Raw genomic sequence first — 20,048 nt, forward strand, 5'->3', positions numbered from 1 at the left:
GGCCATACTTACTAGGAAGGCAAGCAGACAAACAAGGCAAGCCCCAGAAACCAAGTAATGCAAACAAGAGGGGAAAAAAAATAAAGTTTTCCTGGGCCCTGCACAAAAACAGCAGATACCCTGGGGCATGGAAATAATGCAGTATAATATGGCTCACCAAGTATTATAAATATACTGCTAGATAAATTAGGAGGAGGATAAACAAGGAAGGGTAATCTAATCCAGAAAGGGCTGTAACCACTAACCCTCCAGCCTTCCTCATTTGCACAGACTATTCCCTGCAATCTAAAGCACCTTCTCCAAAACATGGCAAAAACATTTCATGAGCCTTAAGGTATTGCAAGCCCACCCCTCCCAAAGCAAGTTAGTTCACTCCTGGCCCTTAGCATGAGAAAACTACAACCCAGCCTAAAACCACTCTCTCAGCCTCTCTCACCAGATCCACACATCAGCAACAGCCAGATCAAGGTACTATGTCCCTCATGTGCAAGCAGCCCATGCTGTAATCCTATCTCCTTTCAACCCTTTAAACCACCTCTGTGAATTCAGAGATCTCTGTGAATTTCCACTGCAGAAGCCCATGACAAAAGTTTACTCAAACAGCTTCTCTGCTGCCATTCAATAGGGTTAAAACGTAATCCTGTCCCCTGCCAGCGACTGCATCTGGGCTTAGAGCTCTGGCCTGTGGCTAATCCAAACTATTGGCATGGCCAACATCTCCCGTTACAAAGATGTGGGTGAGACATGAGCTCAGCAAGGGAGAGGCCAGTGAACCCTGCATCATGGATGAAGTCTATAGCATCACTGCTAGCGGCAGGACAGGCTGGGCCGTTCCACCCACTCCCTGCAGCCTGCACCTTTATAGGCAGCTTTGCTAAGAATTGCATAATAACCGAAAACACCACAAACCAGTTCCTGGCTCTGCTGTGCACTCAGAGGGTGCTGGGCCTGCCCTCATTGTTGTGCACCAGCCATTCCCACCCAATTGCTGTTTCAGCCTCTCTCCACACCATAATTTCTCGTTCTTCCACCAGTTCTCTCTCAGTCACTCTGTCCTGACCTTTCATAAGCTTCCCCATCCTGTTCCATATTTAATTTCTGATGGTAAATTTTCTGCTCTCTGAAGTTTTGGAATCTTCTCTTTTGACTGAGGGGGGAATGACAAAGTCTATATAATCATGAATGGGGCAAAAGGTAAATGGGGGTTTCCCATTTACTGTCACAATACTAGAAAATATTATGGAGCAGGTTTAACAGAAACACAAGGGAGTTCATTTTCACATGACATATAATTAACTTGTGGAACCCATCACTGCAGGATGTTGTGGAGGCTGATAATTTAACTGGGTTCAGAAAGGCACTGGACAAATTTATGCAGGATAGGTCCATCAGTCGGTATTAAATAGGAGATGCAGGGATGCAACATATGAAGGAGGACCTCCTAGGCCTCTGAATACTGGACATCAGAAAGGAACAGGATTAGGAAGAATCCTGAGGAAGAAATCAGTCTGGATAAGCCCTTCTTAAATACTCTTCCCCTTTGCATCGACTCTCTGCCACTGTAAGAGACTAGATGCACCAGTCATCTGAACCCATATGCCATATCTTATGTTCTTTGTCCTGCTGGGTTATGGAAGAGGGAGAGGCTTGTGGGTAATTTTTCCTTCTTCCCCAGGCACTTATTTCCCTCTTCTAGGCCTAGGAGAAGCAGCTGAGAACTGGAGCAGGCACCAAAAGGCTGGAAAATGCACCCACTCCTCAACTTGCTGCAGCAGCTGCAAAAGTTCCCAGTCGTGCACCAGAAAGAAGGAGCCTGATTTTTCCATGAGGTGAAGAACCAGGAAGTTCAGTGCCCAGCGGCACTAGCTGTCCTTTCACCAGAGCAGAGGGAGAGTGTGGGGTGGGATGAGTAAGGACAGCCAGAGGGGGACGGACTTCCCCACAGACACAGAAGAGTCTGACACCTGCCTTCTATGGAGATAAGAGTGGAGAGCAGGGGTGGGCAAAATGCAGGCCAGATGTGGCCCCGTTCCATGCAGCCTGCGGGCCCCCTAAAGCATTCAGAAAATAGATATTTATCTGCCCCTGACTCCCTGTCATGCAGCCCTTGATGGCTTGCCAAAACTCAGTAAGCGGCCCCCCTGCCCAAAATAATTGCCCACCCCTGCCTTAGAAAGAAACCTCACTGATCACTGTGCCTGTTAATCAGAAGACTGATGAGGCCCTGAAAGGTTAACCATCCTGTCTACCTGTAGCTGTGCTCCTGCTGTTAACTTTACTCAGAAAACACTATACTGAAAAGACTTCAAGGCTGTCAAGTCAAACACTTAAAGGAAATCTCAGAATTAAGGTGACCTGTGCCACTTGAACTTGGCCCCTTACATGTATGCCTTTGGATAGAGTTTTAGTACATGAACACTTACCATTTTTCACAGGCTCCAGCCTCATCCAGAGAATAGGATGGGTAGTACTCACCCAGTGGCGAACCTTTCCTTGGATCCCTGCCTGTATAACATTCAATGTGCAGAATTCTTCATTGTTGCATGCACAACACTATTGATAGCAGTAGAAGGTTGTCAGCCTCCAGAAGGACCAGCCAGTAGATAAAAATAAGACTAACTTTATAATTGGGTTTCCAAGCTGTTTGTTAGGTAACAAAAGGAACATTAAAACTCAGGAACACCAGGTTCAATTTCTGTTTCTGGAGATTTCAGACCATTCCATCTCTGAAGCCGCTGTACTTCAACTTATCCTTGCTCCAGCCTTCCACCATCCGACTTGTCACTTCCCTTTCCTCTCTCCTGGCGATGTCCGTCTCATCCCTCCATTCAAAATTAGCCCACTTCCTCCAACCCTCTACCTGAGCACTTGCAGGGGCTACCAACAGCCCAGTCTCCCTGCTGTCAGGTCTAGTGTCTGGCTCCTATGTGGCTGCCTGGGGCCAAGAAGAGCTATATGCAGGGTCCCTCCAGGCCTTGGATGGAGCGTATACAGTCCAGTCAGCATCTGAAAGCTGTGACAAGGAGGCATGCTCAGGGAAATCAGAATCAAGAGCCTGGAGCATGCTGTACTGAACATGCATAAATGGTGATTTTTGGATGCTTGCAACTTGGCTAAATTTTGCAGATTTTCCTGATGGGAGCAAAAAGTCACATTCCTGAAGCCAATGCATCTCCCAGCCAAATGTAAAGCTGTTACTCCAAAGCACAAGGGAAATTAGAACGTCTTCATGAAACAGGTATTAAGCCGCATTCCCCCCACCCCATTTTATTGTTAGAAATTCACTCTTTTTAAAAGGAAAATGTAGCTTAAAGCAGAGAACAATCTTAAATTGCAGCAAGGGAAATTTAAATGAGGGACTAGGAAGGACTCTCTCACTAATGAAGGTGACTATGCAGTGGAAATTTACTCTGAAAAGTGGTAGAATCTACTCCAAGATCAGGTTAGAAAAACACTTGGCTGGATGGTTTAGACAGGGCTGAGACCTAAAGCAAGGGGTAAATTAAATGACCTCCTGTGGTCCCTTTCAAGCCTTACTTTTCTAGGAGTCTAAGATGCCAAGCACAGAAAACTCAGCTTTAAAGGCAGATTCTGGCAACAACTATAAGCAATTAAACTGTGTGGGGGTTTTTCTTAAAATGGAAACTGTTAGTCAACCTTAACTTACTGGGGTTGCTACCAGCTGCACCTATGGAAGTGCTGGGAAGACCCTCCTTTTACGAAAAACCTTCTTTAGAAGACTTTTTGGTAGCAAACCATATACATACAAAAAAAGGGATTGCTAAAGTGTGTGTGACCTCTCCTAGCTTTACTCAGATTACAGAGCAAACAGACAAGATAGACATGAATCCTTTGGCCACTTTGACAAAGCTCACTGTGATAACACTCACAAGGCTAACAGGAAATGAGAAGTACAGTGAAGTCTTGCTACAGTTTGTTGACCCTTTGCCACTTAATATGAAAGGGAGGCTCCACATCACATTTGGTCACCCCACGCCCAGATCTTGGGTGTCTGTTTGTTTCTAGCAACCCTGAATGTTACTTCATTTTTACTCATGCCATTTCGCAAAGCAGCCAGGTCTGCATTAGAGGAATTGCACAACCAACAACACAGCACTGGACTTGGCTGTGGGTCTTCTGCAGTGAGGTCAGAAAAGCAATGACTCAGAATAAGTCAGTGAGGAGATGGCTAGCCCTTACGTCAGACCTTCTTCTCCCCTTCCCAGCAAGGCTAAACTTGGCTTATTTGCTTTTGAAATACTGCATTCTAGACCAGCTATTTCTGACAAGGAAGGAAAAATATCTTATTTTGTACTTATATAAAAAAAATACTTACAAAGCTTTTGTGACAAACTCCGGCATCCCCAGTTGAGAGCAAGGTCAGGAAGGTGGACAAGGTAGTCATCCCAATGCCAGGGATACATCTTTTGCTGAGCCTGCACCCTACTTCAGTACAGTGGAACAAGGGGCTTTAGAAATCTGTTGATGGAAAAACCCCCAGACAAGATGTCCACATTTATTCAGGTTACTAGGTTTGCTTCAGTCTATGGTGCAATCAGAATTCAGCATGCTGACATTTGGGAATTTTCTTCTCAGTGGCCACCACCCTGGGTGAAGTGGTGCCATTTTGTTTTACAAGTCATCATGTCTACCTGTGATGTTCACTTTTATGGGTACTGGGTGTGCTACAATTCCCTGCACGTTCACCCTAGCATCACATTCAAATGTGCTAGAAGCAATAACACACTGAGAATGTGCACTTGAGTTCCTGGCGCTGAACAGTTCCAGGTAGCAGTGGACAGTAAACGAACAAGCACAATTTGTGAGATGATACAGTGGAACAAAGGGGATTGTGGGATGACAGGTCAAACTCAGGTTTTCCATGGCCTCCCTGAAAAGTCCCATAGGTCGAGTCCATAAGTCTGTTAATTTTCCGTGACACCAATACAGGCCTTAGGGGCTAGCTGTTTCCACAGCTGCCAATTTCTTTTAGCAAACTGCTTCCTTGAGCTCTAAAAGAAAGGATTTGTCTGGGTCAGATGATGCAGCAGCAAACACAGCTGCAGAGAGGAAGGTGCTCCATTACTCCGAGTAGAGGACATACAACACAAGGAGTACGAGTTTGACCAATAGACTTTGCAGCTACTCATCAAGGAGATGCTCATGGGCAAGCCATGTTTTTGGAGCAGGACCCAAAGCACAGAATGAAGAGGCTGCCTTGCTCTTCACAGTTGGGATGGCCAGCAGCAGCTGTACGTTTCCCAAGCAGGAAAAAAGAACCCCGTTTCATGTCTAGGGGTGTACCTTCAGTAGCTTTTGGCATTATTTTATTAATGCAAAGACAAACTTTAGGTGAAGCACTCAAGCAAAGCTGTTCCCAGAAAAGTTTTAGTTTCCCTTTTAGAGGAAAGATCATTCCTTCCACCCAAAGTCTCCATTCCTATATTGGGATCCCCAGGCCCTTCCTACCTGGGTCTGGGAATTGACTGGTGCTGACCAGACTCGGGTCCCTCCTGAATCCTGTTTAGACGAGTCCTAGCCAAAGAAGGCTATATCAAAGGTCTCCAGGCTGAAGTGGCCACATGCCATGACCTTCAAAGGAATAGAGTTTGGGATGGCTTCTTTGAGGCAATGTCCTTCATGGAGGAAGCTGTGGTGCTGATTTTGGATGGGGGGTGGAACACATTCTCTTCTTGCTCTCACAAATCTGTGTTTCCACAGGCAAACCCAGCTGACAGGAGTAAAATGGTTCTCTCTTTCAAGACCTTCAAACAGGACTGAGGTGGTTCTTTCTTTCAGGACTGTGGAGGAGACTATTTCCCTGGGGTGAGATTCCCAGAGGGTACATTTTGCCACTAATCCCTTAAAGGAAGACTAGGAGCTCAGGCGCTCTTTTCCCGAGCAGGCCCTCTCTATGGTGCCTGTGGGCTTCAGGAGAAGCTGGGAAGTCTCCTGGGTTGTTACGACCAGGCCAGATGACCTGCCTTGCAACAAGCAGTTAGGACTGCTCCATAGCAAACACAGTCAAGAAAGAAAGGTCTGTCCCCTTCCTTAATCTGCTCTTCCAGTGAGAAAAGATTTGCCTTTAAATACCAGAGTACAGCACAGGCCAGATGATCCCATTCCTGTCATATGTGACTTTGGGACTAGTGCTGAAGTGTGTTCATTAATTTAGCCCTGGGCCACTTCAGCAAAGGCCTTAGCCTGCATCCTGTTTGTACTGCCTGTCAACGCAGGCATGAGCACTGGCTGCAGACTTTGCATCCCATGTGGGATAAATTTAACACAAAGACTTTAGGCTGCAGACAAATAAAACAGTACATCACTGCCTTGCTGTAGTGAAAAACAAACAGGAGAAGCTTCCAGAACCATGATGTTTTCAGGCGGATGGCAGGGAGCTCCTACCCCACAGCGGGCTGGCTCATCTGGACTCCATCAGATGTCTCAGCTGCAAATCCTCTTGCCAGCCTTTGCCAAGCAACTCTGGGAGAACAAGGGTCCCCAGGGGTTGCAGGACTGGCTCTGGCAAATGGAAGGCCACACGTGTGACATTTTCTTGGATGCACAGTTTGTATCGCCCACGGGGGACTTCCAGGGTGGAGTTAGTATTTATAAGAAAATAATCCCCGCGAAGGAGGCTGCTCATAAAAGCTGCTTCTGCCTCCTGCTGCATATCCCAAGGGCTCTTTGACATCACCCCCTTTTCTGGATGAATGGCAGGGTGAAACAAAAGGCAGAAGAAAAGCATTTTCCAAAGGGAGGACAGAAGAGGCAGGGTGGCTGGCCCACAGCTAATTATGTTATTTTGTTTTTCTGAGACTCTCCATGCCACCCTGCAATCTTGCTCAGCACCCCTGCAACAGAGGCACCCCCTTGGGAGAGGCTTGGATGGGCCCAGCTACCCAGAGTGGGAGCAGGGGACCACAGCATACCCACCAGCTGAGGGGAGAGGTCCCTCTGTGCTCAGCAGAACTCACTAGGCTGCAAGGCCTTGGCTCAGCACCATCCCCACCTCTGGCTCCAGCTCCTCTTGACAGCATACACTGGGGGCAGGAGAGCTGCCCTCTGCCCACTCACAGACCCCAGCTGTGGGGAGGAGAGGGACAGCTGCTGACCTGGGTCCTTCTCCGGCAAAAAAAAAAAAAATCACTGCAGGGAGCAGACTTACTTTTACCACAGTCCAGGCCAATGGTGTGTCCAGCTTGAGGTGGGGTTTTTGCCAGCTCTTCAAATGCATCTGGGAAACAATAAAGCTGGGTTCTGCCTTCTCAAATCTCATCCCAGGGGGTCTGTGGAGTACACTGCGGCTGTTCATATCCTTCTCCCCACTGCCTGCACCCACACACAGACATGCTGTCCTCAGGAGGGCCTGTCCTGGTACATTGAATTGGCAAATCATTGGGACTCAGTAAACAATGCTGGCCTGTGTTCCCTTTCTTAGGTGGACAGAAGTAGATCTACAGCCTGCAGGGCAGGCCCAGCCTTTAAATAAGGATCCTCTCTACACTTTTGACCCTTATGCTTTGCAACATAGAACCACGCTGACCAATCAAAGCACATCTTGAAACCATAGAAAGAGGCACAGAAAAGTATTTTCCTCACAGCTGCAGGATTTGCTGCAGGGATCTCTGGGAAATGAGGCAGGGAGAAACATTCCTGCACATCTGCTCCTTTCAGTGAACTAGGGTGGTATTTCTGAGAAGTGACAGGCACTCGCTCAATGCAGCTGCCCAAACAGGATGTGTGGATTTTCCTTTCCAGTTGCTCTGGCCAAGTAGCACCTGGATTTTGGGTGAAGATGCTGCTAATTTTGTGGGGACCTGGGGTTTCTCCGTTTAAAAATCACAAAATTTGATTAAAACCCCCAAATCCATGATTTTTCCCCATCACTAAAATGAAATGCCACTATAACTATCTATTTCCGTTGAATACAATGTTTTATTGATATATTTACAATTTTAAAGTCATTTGGAAGCCTACCAGTGTCTCTATCATTATAATAAAATAAATTCCAAATACCTATAAATATTGGCGTTTGTATTGGGTGTTCTATCATGGAAAAATCAGACCTCCCCCTGTCCCCATTGCTCACCAGGACATGGGTCCAGCTGTGGCTGTCCCCTGCCACTGCTTTGTGGCACTGAGCAGCCCTGATATGCTGGTGCCCTGCCTATGCCATTGCCCCTCACTCCTGACACCCAGCCCCACTGGTGCCCCCCACTCCTGATCCACAGCCCCCAACCCCCCTGGCCCTGCCAAGGGTGGAGTGCAGCTGCCAGGGCTACAGGGCCAGGGACCTGGGTCCACAGCATCCTGCCCCTCACAGCAGCATCCAAACCCCAGCTGCAACTTGCAGGAGGTGGCAGCTGCTGTGGCAGAGCGGAGCACAGAGCCCAGCTCCTTCTCCCCCATGGGTGGCATGGCCAGAGTGGAGCCCTTTGGGTGGGGGGGTAGACGTAGGCTGCCTGCTGCAGGCTTGGAGCTTCCTGCCCTGCTGCCCACCCCCTAGAGCCGCTGCAGCCCAGCAGATGGAGCCTGGCACAGCAGGGCAGAGCGGGACTAGGCAGTGATGCTCACTGCTACCTCCCTTGTGAGCTCCACCCTGCTCTGGAGAGAGCAGCAGGGCAAGCAGCCCAAAGCGGGCAGCCCACCCCTGCCCTGCATACAAGTCTCAGGGGCATTTGCCCCCCATGCCTCCCCCTGGGACTGCATGAAGTGGCAGGGAGCCAGCTCCCTCTCCATGGCCCCAACCCGGGCAAGTCACTCATGGCTCCATCCCACTCCTGCATGGGTCCTGTGGCCATGCATTCTGGCCCTGGGCCCCAAGCCGCAGGCACTGTCTGTTTGGGCAGCAACCCCAGACCTGCCCAACTCCCTCCCTACCTCACTATGGGGGAAACTCATTAACCCCCTGGTTATCACTTACCAAGTGGCTGTGAAACACAAGGGGCCTCTGGGCATAGAAGCCATCACTAGAGGACCCTGGAGCTTTTTCAGAGAAGAGGGCTGTGATCTAACTGCCACACAGCATGGGGCTGCTTTTGGACAGCCTGAAGACCAGTCTGCTCACAAATCCTTTGGCATGTAGCATCACCTCAACATTGAACTAGCTGCTGCTGGACAATTCCCATTAAGCAGGGACAGCCCAGGCTACAGGAGACAAATATCAAGGAAAAGCATAATAGAAACATACACAAAGCAAAAGAGATTTTGCAGAAATTAAAGAATTTACTAGGCCTACTCCCTTTATCAGCTTTTTATTATACAGTGCCAAGCACATGGCAGTACACAACCACAAGTGCTTGCTATACAGTTATAATGCACTGAGTTTATCCCATATAAACCTCATTCAAAGCTAGTTCCCTGGCTTAAACTAGATATGAGGGGTATGAGTTATTTGCTCAAAAAGGACTGGGGTACCAGGACCTTATTTTAGAAGAGACCTCTATTAAGGACAGATGTAGAGCCATTAGCACAGCATTTTCTATCAAGTGGCTGAAGATGATGGTCTAACCAAAGGCATTCAAACATTTGGGTCTGGACATCGAGAGGACACCCAGACCATACCAGTCACAGGGATTTCCTGTAACCGCCATGTGATGTGCAACTTTAAGGCATCAGAGTGCCTGTGGTCTTGAATTATGCTATTCTAATTTTTAAGAGTATTCAGTTCCTAGTCCTCTCTTTCTCTTCTCACAGTAAGATCATCTGGCCTTAGCTCAAAATACAAGTCCCTTAGAGGAGCCATTTTTACATCAAACTTTAACTCACCAATAAGATGCATTCACTTCTAAATCTTCAGGGGAAAAAAGGTTCTATCCTCATAACATGCTCCAATTTTCTGCAAGCTCTGCCTTAAGTGGAAAACTCTACTATAGACCCACAATCCATGCCTTTTTACTGTATTTTCTGGAGTAAAAGATGCAGTGCATAAGCTCTCTTCCACTCCTTCCCAAATTACAAAAGTGGCATGAGTTTGGGGGAGGGGGGCAGCATTTTCCACATAATAAAGTTGACTAATATTCAATACAATGTATAAATTGTAGCTTTGGTGTACAAGATGTGCCTTAAATTTTTGACTTTTCTGGGGGAGAAAACAGCATCTTTTACATATGCAACTATGATAATACAAAGGTTCCAAAGGTGTAGAATGAACACCAGCCACCCTGGATTCATATTTAGGAGGAGTCCCAAGAAAGTTAGATCTCCATATCCTAATGCCCTCAATCATCACGGTAGAGCATTTGGACAGTGACAATGCACAGTACATCAGCAATGTTTGGTCCTAGAAGACAGACAATGATTTAACCTCCTTATATCGAAGCTTTATTTGTTAATCATCTGTATCAAGCACACATCAGCTCAGCAACAGTGCATAATGGGGTACATCAGTTTACATCTCATCTGAACAAAAGCCTGTTTACAGAACAGGGTACAGCAAAAAGGATAGACATGTAACACTGAAGTAAAACACAGTGCTTATGCCTTGTTCTTAAGGAACAGTGGATGGAAACAAAGAATTAAACCAGCAATTAGGCTTGTGCTTAAGCCAGCAGTTTTGGGGGAGAGGGGAGAACATCTGTGAAAAGCTACATTGGTCTTTCTCTTTGCATATAATAGACGGATGTGCAAAAAATTACCATCTCTCACTGGTACTGTCCAAGTATCTTTGGCTGTAAGTGGAACCAGCCGTAGCCACAACCTGGTGTAAGCCTAACATTTGATTGGCACTAGACTACAGTGTCATAGTTTCATAGTTACTAGGGTCGCAAGGGACCTGAGCAGGTCATCAAGTCGGATGCCCTACCATGGGCAGGAAAGAATGTTGGGGCCAAACGACCCTGGATAGGCGTCTATCTAGCCTCCTTTTGATAGGAGCGAGAACCATGTCCCTTACAAGTTGGTTCCAGATCCTAGCCGCCCTGACTGTGAGGTAGTGCCTCCTGATATCTAGCCCGAATCTACTTTCCGTCAACTTCTGGCCGTTATTCCTTGTTATTCTCAGTAGTGCTCGGGGGAACAGGGACTCTCCCATTGCCTGCTGGCCTCCCTTGGCCAGTTTATAGATGGCCACCAGATCCCTTCTCAGCCTTCTCTTGTGGAGGCTGAACAGGTTCAGGTCTCGTAGTGTCTCCTCATAGGGCCTGCCCTGCTGCCCCCTGATCATACAAGTGGCCCTCCACTGGACCCTCTCCATGTTGTCCACATCCCTGTTGAAGTGCGATGCCCAGAACTGGACGCAGTACTCCAACCACAGCCTGACCAGTGTTGCATAGAGGGGGACGATCACCTCCTTGGACCTGCTTGTGGTGCATCTGTGGATGCATGACAAGGTGCGGTTAGCCTTCCTGACTGCATCCCAACATTGGTGGCCCATGTTCATCCTGGAGTCTATAATGACTCCAAGTTCCTTTTCTGCCTCTGTGCTGATGAGAAGGGAGTTCCCCAGCCTGTAGGTAGGCTGCTGGTTCTCTCTCCCTAGGTGTCATTTATCAATATACTGGAGAGCTATGGGCAGGGGCCATTATCTAGCAACAGGCCAATATGATGTGACCTGAATTAATCTTTCCAATAGGAGCTACATTAAGTTTCAGTGAAGTTAACAACTGCAATACAAATGTGTTCCCTGCAATTAACTTGTGTGAAGCATCTCTCTCTCTCTAGTTCCTGAACACCTTGTCTTGAGATGAACCACAGCTGTAACAAGAGCATGATCAAAAGCAGTGGAACCCATGAAGCCAAGCTGTTAGACTAACATTCCAGGACCCCACTGCTCATGACAGATGGCACTGATCTTGGCACTGACCTGCCACAGATGGCACTGATCTAAAGTCAGTGATGGAGGTGAACAGAAGATTTGGAATGCTGTTATAGGATGCTGTGTGACCCTGAAGACAGCACTCCACCAGTTTCTAAGTACTATGATAGAAGCTAAAATCATACCAAAAGATATAGGCAGGTGGCCAGGGGAGAAAAAAAAAAATAAAGGGAAAAAAAGGGAACCTTGTCAGAGCCTATAAAACAGCTTTGTCTTCAGATTGTGAAGCAACTCTCACAGCAAGACAAAGAAATTCTTTCTATCTGATCAAGTTGTTTAAATCTGGTTGATTCCAAGGAAGAGTTAAACTCCAAGTACTAGGACACATGTAAACACACCCGGAGGAAGGAATGGAATGTTTCTAATAGCGCATTTGTGCAATTCCAAAAGAACATGTGGAAAAGGTCATGCTGCTCATTGTGGAGACATGCCTCCCACTGCCTCGTTCTTGAAGACATGATTAAGTACCACTGTTGGCTTTCACATCATCAACTGGCTTCATGCAGTATAACAATTTACAAGGAAACAGTTTTATTTTTCGCTAACCAGTAAACCTGAAAGTGTTGGCTCTGACTGGGCCCTTTCCTTCCCCTGCTTCTAGTGAGCTCTAGCTCAATCAAATTTCCCTTCCCCACCTTCAGATAATACAGAATAGATTTTTTCTTTCTTCTGAAAGTCAGGCTAATGATCTACAGATTAAACTAGGTTTCCTAGTTAATTTTTTGCAGGTAAGGATAGGGGTAGGAGACGCAACAGAACCTGGCTACAGGTACTATGTGCACCTTCACAGCAGCTGTGTCCTGTGATACAGTTATCACATTACTGCCATTTATGTCTCCAAGACATCTGGCCTTTACCCAATGCAAATAACTGAGGCTGAGTTAGAAACAAATACATACACTTCAAGAGTAAAGACCTGATCTTACACTAATGTCTAAGATGTCACCTAAAAAAATTCTGGGGATGGGCATGAATGGTCAAAGGAAAGGCTTTAAAGATAAAACACCATTATTCAGTGGTATGAACAGTACGGGTTACAGCAACTTCTGCATCTGCCCATAACACAAGCAAGAAGCCAAAGCACTTTTTTTTCCCTGAGGGGTCTCTCTCTTTCAATAGTTGGTCACACTGAGGTATTTTTTTCCCCCTCTTGAAATGCTGTTCAGGCCCCATAATCAGTGCCCTGCCCAATTTATGGCAGGCTCCTACACACAGGAAAAAAATTAATAAATCCATCCACTGTTAAGAAAAGGCATTTAATTATTTAAAAAAAAAACTAGTAGCATACCAACGAACATCATATATCAGTGATCTCCAGCCGCTGGTAGACCAAAGCAAAGGAGACCAGCAAGTGTTATACACACCCTATGCTGCAGTTCAGCATCATTGCTCTGTCACTTAACACCGACATCAGACATTCATACAAAGTGCGTTTCATTGTAATGGAAATCTCACTGCTGCAGACAGTTCAGATGCCATTCAAGGTTTCTAGCGAGTCAGTCTTTCAGGTCATCTGGTGGCCCTTCCCCTCACCCTCACCACTCCAGCAATACAAACATCATCAGTGAGGTCACAACGGTACCCAGTGTTGCACCCTACAGAGACGGGAAGGTTTGGTCATTATTTCACTGCTGGACAACAGGGCTCCATCCACTTGAGTCTGGTCACTCTGGTAGCTTACCAGTTACAGTCAGGGGAGACCATGGTTAAGATGAACAAGGAAACTGTTGCCTTAAGTGAAACAGCTTCTCTCTGCTGTGGGAATGAGTGATGGCACTGATCTCCTATCAGCCTCTTGAAACCCATGTGCAAACTTCACTGTGATTGCTCCCCTCCAGCCCCGGATCAATTTCTATTGGCAGTTTGACAGTCACATGAAAAAGTTTCTCTGCACTGAGGGCACTCAGCTGCCTTGGGTAGGTCTGTTTCACTGAAACTTCCTTAGTATGCTGGTCACTTTTTGTCCCTGGCATATTGGCTACACCTCAGCTCTAGTGCCTCGCTCTTGGGTTGTACTGATGCAGCTACTGTAAAGATCCCAAAAGGTCACACATAATTACTCTTAAATACTTTAGTGCTGCATGTCTTAGATGTCAGCTAGGATTGTACTTATACCCACACATGAAATAGTATCACTGGAAGACATCTGACATTGATGCATTCCTGCATAAGCATCCATGCCACACTGGAACAGATCCCAGAGCTTCTTGGTAAACAGTCATAGCTCAAACAGTTCAATGCTGTGCTTTAGAGGGCCATGTAAGCATGGCAGATTGTTTGGGACCTTCAACTGAGGCTCAAGAGTTAGAGCTGAATGGCTGGCTGCAACTTAATTCCATGCCTGCTGGACCTATCATTGTTACCTGCAGTGAGAGGTCACCTCAAGGAGCCAACCTAGTGAGAATGGAGACAAGGGGTAGCGGCTGTAGGCAACGACCCTGGCAGAGCTAGGCAGAACCTTAGGCGAAAAGATGCCAAGCTAAGAATGCTTCAGATCATCAAGTGGATGATTCTGAGGAAGCAGAAATCAGCCAAAGGCATCTGAGCACTCCAGACTCAAGTCCTGGATCCTTCACTGGAAAAACTAGGCAGCCTTGATAGACCCGATTCAGCTAGAGTTGCTCAACTCCCTTGTTACTGCATTGGATACACAGCCAGCATCTAGTAGTGCAGCCTGGCTGACTCCCACTTGCCTAGCTCAAACAAGGCTGAGGGCGAGCAACCTATTAAAGTGACACCCAAGCAGAAAAGCAACTTCCAGCTTCTGATGGAACTGGCCAGCCTCCGCAGAGCTCTACTAGCCAGGGCCCTGCCTGTTGGAGTCTGGCTCCTTGAGGAGCTGAAGCCAGGCTCTGCTATGACAATCACTGCAACAGGCCCGCAATAGCCCCCTGGTGCCTAAGCCTATAAAAGGGGTGCGAGTCCTTCAGAGAGCTCAAAGCAGTCAGGAGGGAAGTTGAGATATGTTTTCCAGCAGGGCCAGTGTGAGGTCAGTGGAGGAAGGCCTAGGTCAGAAGCCTCCAAAGGTTATGGTGGAACTCTAAGGTGTGTGATAAAGGACAGGCTGTTAAGTTTTCTACTCACTTTGGCAAAATGGCCCTAGGCAGGGGGATTGTGGGGGGTGGGGGACAATAATAATGTCTTATTTCTCAGTCTGTCTCAGTCTCTCAGCCATTATCAGCTCTGCTAAATTGAGAAAGTGTACTCTACAAACCTTCCTTTGCTAGTGAGGGATTGCTACTGCCCATGACAGGGTAAGAGAAAACATTCAAGCCAGAGACAATGGTGAAAAAAGGTTACTGTTTCAGTGGGCTGCACCGGCACAGATAAAGAGGCTCAGTGAAGCTCTCAACCAGAAGAAACTTGTGCAATGATGTGAATTCCCGCCCCCCAAATAAAGACTGAGAAGATCCAGACCTACCAAACAGTAGGCAATATTAGAGGACTTACTCACAGTTGCTTACATGCCTATGCATGGTTCAGATACAACAGGAAACAGCTTTTAGCTGCTTTTTACTATGCTGCAAAGCTACAGGTGCATCCATAAGGAACCTGTACTGAGGGACAATGGATCTGGTTTCAACCACATTGTTCTACAGAAAGCTTACTAGGCTGGCTCTTGAGAAGTCCTCTCTCAAAAGCTGGTTCAAATTCAGCTTTTTCTGAAACTGCATGGTGCCTTTCTGTATTCAGTCAAAACTGTAGAGGGAAGTTACAGGGGCCTGATTGCAATGGCTAAGACAACCCTGATTAACATCCTGAATCCTCACCAGGAAACAGACAACCAAAAAGAACCTTAGGATCTTTCCTGGGTAGGTGCTCAGATCCTTGCTTTCACATGGCATCAAGAGACAAAGCTACTCAAGGAGTCTGCATTTTGCAGGTGTATTTGGTTCAAATCTACTGAATTAAAGCTATCCAACAAAAAAGCCCAACCAGCATCTTTGGTAGAATCAGCTCTGCCAAGATGCACAAGAATGTGACTCTCCCTCCTGGGCTAAGGATTAGCAGCTCCAACAATTGAACAAAACACTTTCTTTTTTTAAGCACAGGAACCAGCTACAAACTTTTCCTACGAATACATCAAGCCATCCAGCTCCCTCAATATGCCAGGAAAGGAAGAGCTAGATAGTAATCTATCCTACAGAAAAGAAGGGGACAAAGGGAACAGCCATGGTAGTAATGGCAGTTATTGGGGCATATGGGAACCAACAGGTGTTTGGACTGCCCTGGGAGCAACCAAATTGCTGGCCCAAACAGTGGCACCCACGCCAAGAGATAGAGAGGCCTGGGAAGAGCCAGGATGATGCCTGTATGCCAGAGACAGCCTACAAGGAGGGAAGAACAAGATGACAGCATGAGAGAGCTGGGCAACATGCCTGAAAATGGCCTGGAAACAGCTGCAGAAGGATCCTAGCCCAGGTTTGGTTTCATTTGATAGAGGAATGTTTGGGAGCCTTCACCCAGGTAGGGAAAGCCCCAGGTGCGGCAGTGAAGATCCACTAAGGTTGCATTTAGGTTACGGGGCCAATTCACCCTCCTGGATGATGGACACCAAGGAGGTACAGGCAGCCTGCTAGGTTATAAAATGGCAGCACCACTGTACAAAGCAGGGTTTGGGGCACTTTCTCCCCTTTTGCTCTTCCCTAAGGAAGCAGTTTGGTGTTTAAACCAAAGCTCAAGCTAACATGTGACTATCAGGACTGGGCTGGTCTCCTGGGACTGCAGCAAGGGATGCCAAGCCTACTAATTTACCACCAGGAAGTTAACACCTGGGTGGCAAACTGGCTGTGAGGATGAAGAAGATTGCCAAATCTCTCCATACTGTTTAGTATCTAGAAAAATGGAGTCTTTGAAGTCCTGTGCAGGCACACCCTTCACCTTCTGTCTTCACTATATACCACTTTTAGCTCCCATCAGACTCCCCAGTGTAAATTTATCAGACACAGCATGCTCCCATCTTGGCTACCTGTAACTCCTGCACATGCACTCCTGTCTTTTCCTCGCAGCCCCTTCCTGTGGTCTCACAACTCAGTGTCCCTGCATGGGATGCTCCATGCTCACCTGCAACACAATCCTTCCTTGCCCTCAAGACCATGGATTAATGCCATCCCTCCACACACTCCTCCACTCACCTCACTGGTGGCTACAAGGCTCCCTCCCAAGCACCCCCATGGACACCTCCCCTTTTGATACACTTCTCCCATCCAGGGCTTGTCTGAACAGGAAAGACAAGCACTGAGCTGAGACAAGGACTGTCATGCTTAGTCATTCCAGCTGACCAAATTTTAAATAACACTACCCATCTGCACAGAGTATTTAACAAGTTGGCAAGTGTTATGTTAACAGTGCATTTTGAATGGGGACAAGGCCTTGTCATTCCCTACCATGGCTAAGCTCAGCAAACAGAGCAGTGAAGGCAGGGGTCAACAGCAAGTCAGTTCAGGTATCAATACATCTGGAATTTTGGTAATTTAAAAATCATCTCCTTGTGTGCCAAAGCAACCACTAAACATACCATCTCCCACTCCTCCAGGACATTACAGGTAACTTCTTGGCAAGGCTAATAAAAGCCAAGCAAGCCATGTTCCCTATAGCCAAGCCTCACTGGAGGGACGTACAGCCAACTGACACGCTCAGGAAAAGGCTGATCAGTGAAGCAATCATCAGTTAAAATTTAAAAAAACACAATGTTAAAACTCTTTTGTTGACTTTTACCAAATTTCTCAGGGGGTAAAATAATACCAAACACTTCTTCTTGGCCTGGAAAAAAATTCAAGATGACTGGTTCTCAGTAAGTGAAGGGAAAGTACAAAAATGGGAAGCTAGTTTCAACTTCAGCCATGTGTGGCAGCAGCCTGCTCCACATCAAAGAAGGAATTAAAACCAAAGCAACTCGCGAAATGCTACAGACTTCAGCTCTCACTTGACATACAGTATGTGCATATTAGCAATATCAGCAGGCAAGGTCAAGTGCAAAATTCTGGAAAGTCCAGCGCTGGCAGGATGCCACCAACTTAACTGCCAAAATGCAGTTCTCCCCAGAGAGGAGCAGCTCAGAGAGCTATGCCAGCATGTTCCTGGTAGAAAAATGAATTAATCAGGGCTCAGGACAAGAATGATAAAAAGTGCCAGAGGTTCAAGCCTGGATATTCCACTCCCTCAACCCCACAGGGCTACTTGACTCTAAGTCTGAAAGGAGAAATGGAAGTATCGGTCTCAGATGAGATATCAGAGATGGAGGTCAGGGAGAAAACCAGATCTGCAAATCCCATGGAAGAGTAGCCTTCTAACTGCTGCCTTGGAACTGGTGCACAAGTGATTCTCACTCAGTGGTAAAGAGGCAAGAGTAGAGCCAAATCCTGATTTTGACCACTAACTGGTATTGGAGGGGACCCTATGTTGAAGCAACAATGCTGGTCACAGCCAAACTGTTGCTCTCCCAAGAGCATCTAATTCCCAGACTTGCTAACCCTATTGTTCCCAGTGGCACTGGGAAAGACAGCACCCCGGAAAAGGCCCTCAGTCAATCAAGTAGGATTATTTTGTTATGAAAGCTCTTGGATTGCCTAAGGCCCTTGTGTAACCAAAGGACCAAAAGTGTCAGTGCTTGCTGCCTACTACTGCAATTCCAATGGATTAACACTGGCTACAGCAAAAGCAAAAACAAAAAACAAAACCCCAACACACAACACAATAGAAGCCAAGCATGAAAACTACAATACATAAATATTTGTTCTCCCCTAGAAGTCTTAAAAAGGAATACTGCATGCTCCAGCTTTCTTTTACAAAAATGCTTACGTGGCATGGGCTATGTGGCACTAGAGTGCAGAACATTTAGTGCCAGCGATAGTTATTAGCTAGAAGAGTTGACTCCATGTATTCAAAGATACTGTATAACTTTAGTTACAAGGTGCTACAGGGGTTGTTGGGACTAAAATTGGCACTTTCCCTGAAGAAACTGCTCCGTATCCATTCACTCTCTTCCTAGCCCATGCACCCATATAAATTTACCATCTGCCTACAGGTTCCCTCATCAACACTGGTGTCATTTCCCTGACAATGTTAGTGAATATTTAGTGCCGAGAAAGTTTTAAAGGTCTTCTTGGGTCAGGAGTCAGTGACTGGACACCCCTACAGGCCAGATGGATCCAGTCTCAAGGTGGCCTACTACTTCATTAGATGTGAAGACCTGAAATCTTCTCCACCCACCTCAGAAGTGGGGGCTTCTGCTTGTCTCTTTGCCTGGTTTATCAGGAAAGTCAGTCAAGTCTTCCCTGTATCTGATAGAGGCCCTTTGGGGTGCCTAAGAACACACAGACTATGGACTCTTCCCTTTTACTAAAGGACAAGTTGAATATTCAGCAAAATCACCAGTTCTCAAGAACAATATGTGTTAAAGTGTTGAAATAAAAATAAATGTAATGTCCTAAAAGTACCTGTCAATTAACTACTTGGCCTTCACATCCCGTATTAGTAGTGCTAATATCACTACTCCAGTCACCCGAGAGCCTTCCAAGACAGGGAAGAGACATATTTCTAATGTAACCAAACAAGCAGAAAAAATGTAAGCAATTGAAGCCATGTGGGCCTCCTTTGGACTTCATAAAGCAGCAATAAAGGGCATAAGCCCAGTCTCTGTCCTTCGCTGATCTTCCCTTAAGTTACTCCAAAGCAAGGCTAGGAAGCTCTTTGTACATTCAATTGTAAAACACAATGAAATGAGGAAGAGAAGCTAAAACTACTCTCCTGATTGTTACTGCCGTCTAGAGCAAGGTTTGGTACAGATATCCTCTCTTATAGGCACTCAGTGGGTAAAACGTAGCCACAACAAACTTGCCATCGAACATCTTTCCAGTCAGCATTTTCTGGGCAGCTTTGGAATCACCAGCATTTGCATATTCAACGAAGACCTGAAAAAGAGAAAACAAATGAACAAACAAACGAAGCTAGTCATGCCCATCACCTCATGTCTCCTATCTATTTTATTCATCCCTATTGTTTATTGTTTGCTTATACTTGCCTCTCTCTCTTTCCTTGTTAGGAATAATTTTTTAATAATAAAGACTGCTTTTCCCTCTTTTAGCTTTGAAGGTCCCCCTGCTTCCCAGGAAGCTCACTCATGAATGAGAAGATAAGTGGTTAACGTCTTGAACTGATACCAAGACAAAAAGTGATTAAAATTCTACCTTTAATTACTCATTTCTCTGGATAATACATTTTGGTTATT

General features: G+C 46.4%; 1 protein-coding gene and 1 long non-coding RNA gene across 3 annotated transcripts in view; both read right to left on the reverse strand.

Moving 5' to 3' along the window:
• Window positions 1-728: 728 nt before the first annotated feature.
• On the reverse strand, window positions 729-7,426 carry LOC149863949 (uncharacterized). 2 transcript variants are annotated; one of them, XR_016442391.1, is made up of 3 exons: window positions 7,169-7,426; window positions 4,337-4,479; window positions 729-3,013 (listed from the first exon to the last, which is right to left on the reverse strand). It is a non-coding gene; the product is annotated as an uncharacterized LOC149863949 (long non-coding RNA). The 2 variants fall into 2 exon arrangements; XR_016442392.1 differs by having other exon boundaries at window positions 729-3,191.
• A 2,877-nt stretch (window positions 7,427-10,303) lies between these two features.
• The window catches only part of UHMK1 (U2AF homology motif kinase 1), a 28,339-nt gene continuing 18,594 nt past the window's right edge, over window positions 10,304-20,048 (reverse strand). The window contains exon 8 of the mRNA XM_090048252.1: window positions 10,304-19,731. Coding sequence (XP_089904378.1) covers window positions 19,585-19,731 — 147 coding nt within the window. The 3' untranslated portion in view covers window positions 10,304-19,584. The remainder of the gene's footprint in view (window positions 19,732-20,048) is intronic.

Source organism: Crocodylus siamensis, chromosome 5 (assembly GCF_052110815.1).
Source record: "Crocodylus siamensis isolate JL-2025a chromosome 5, ASM5211081v1, whole genome shotgun sequence".
Classification (NCBI taxonomy): Eukaryota; Metazoa; Chordata; order Crocodylia; family Crocodylidae; genus Crocodylus; species Crocodylus siamensis.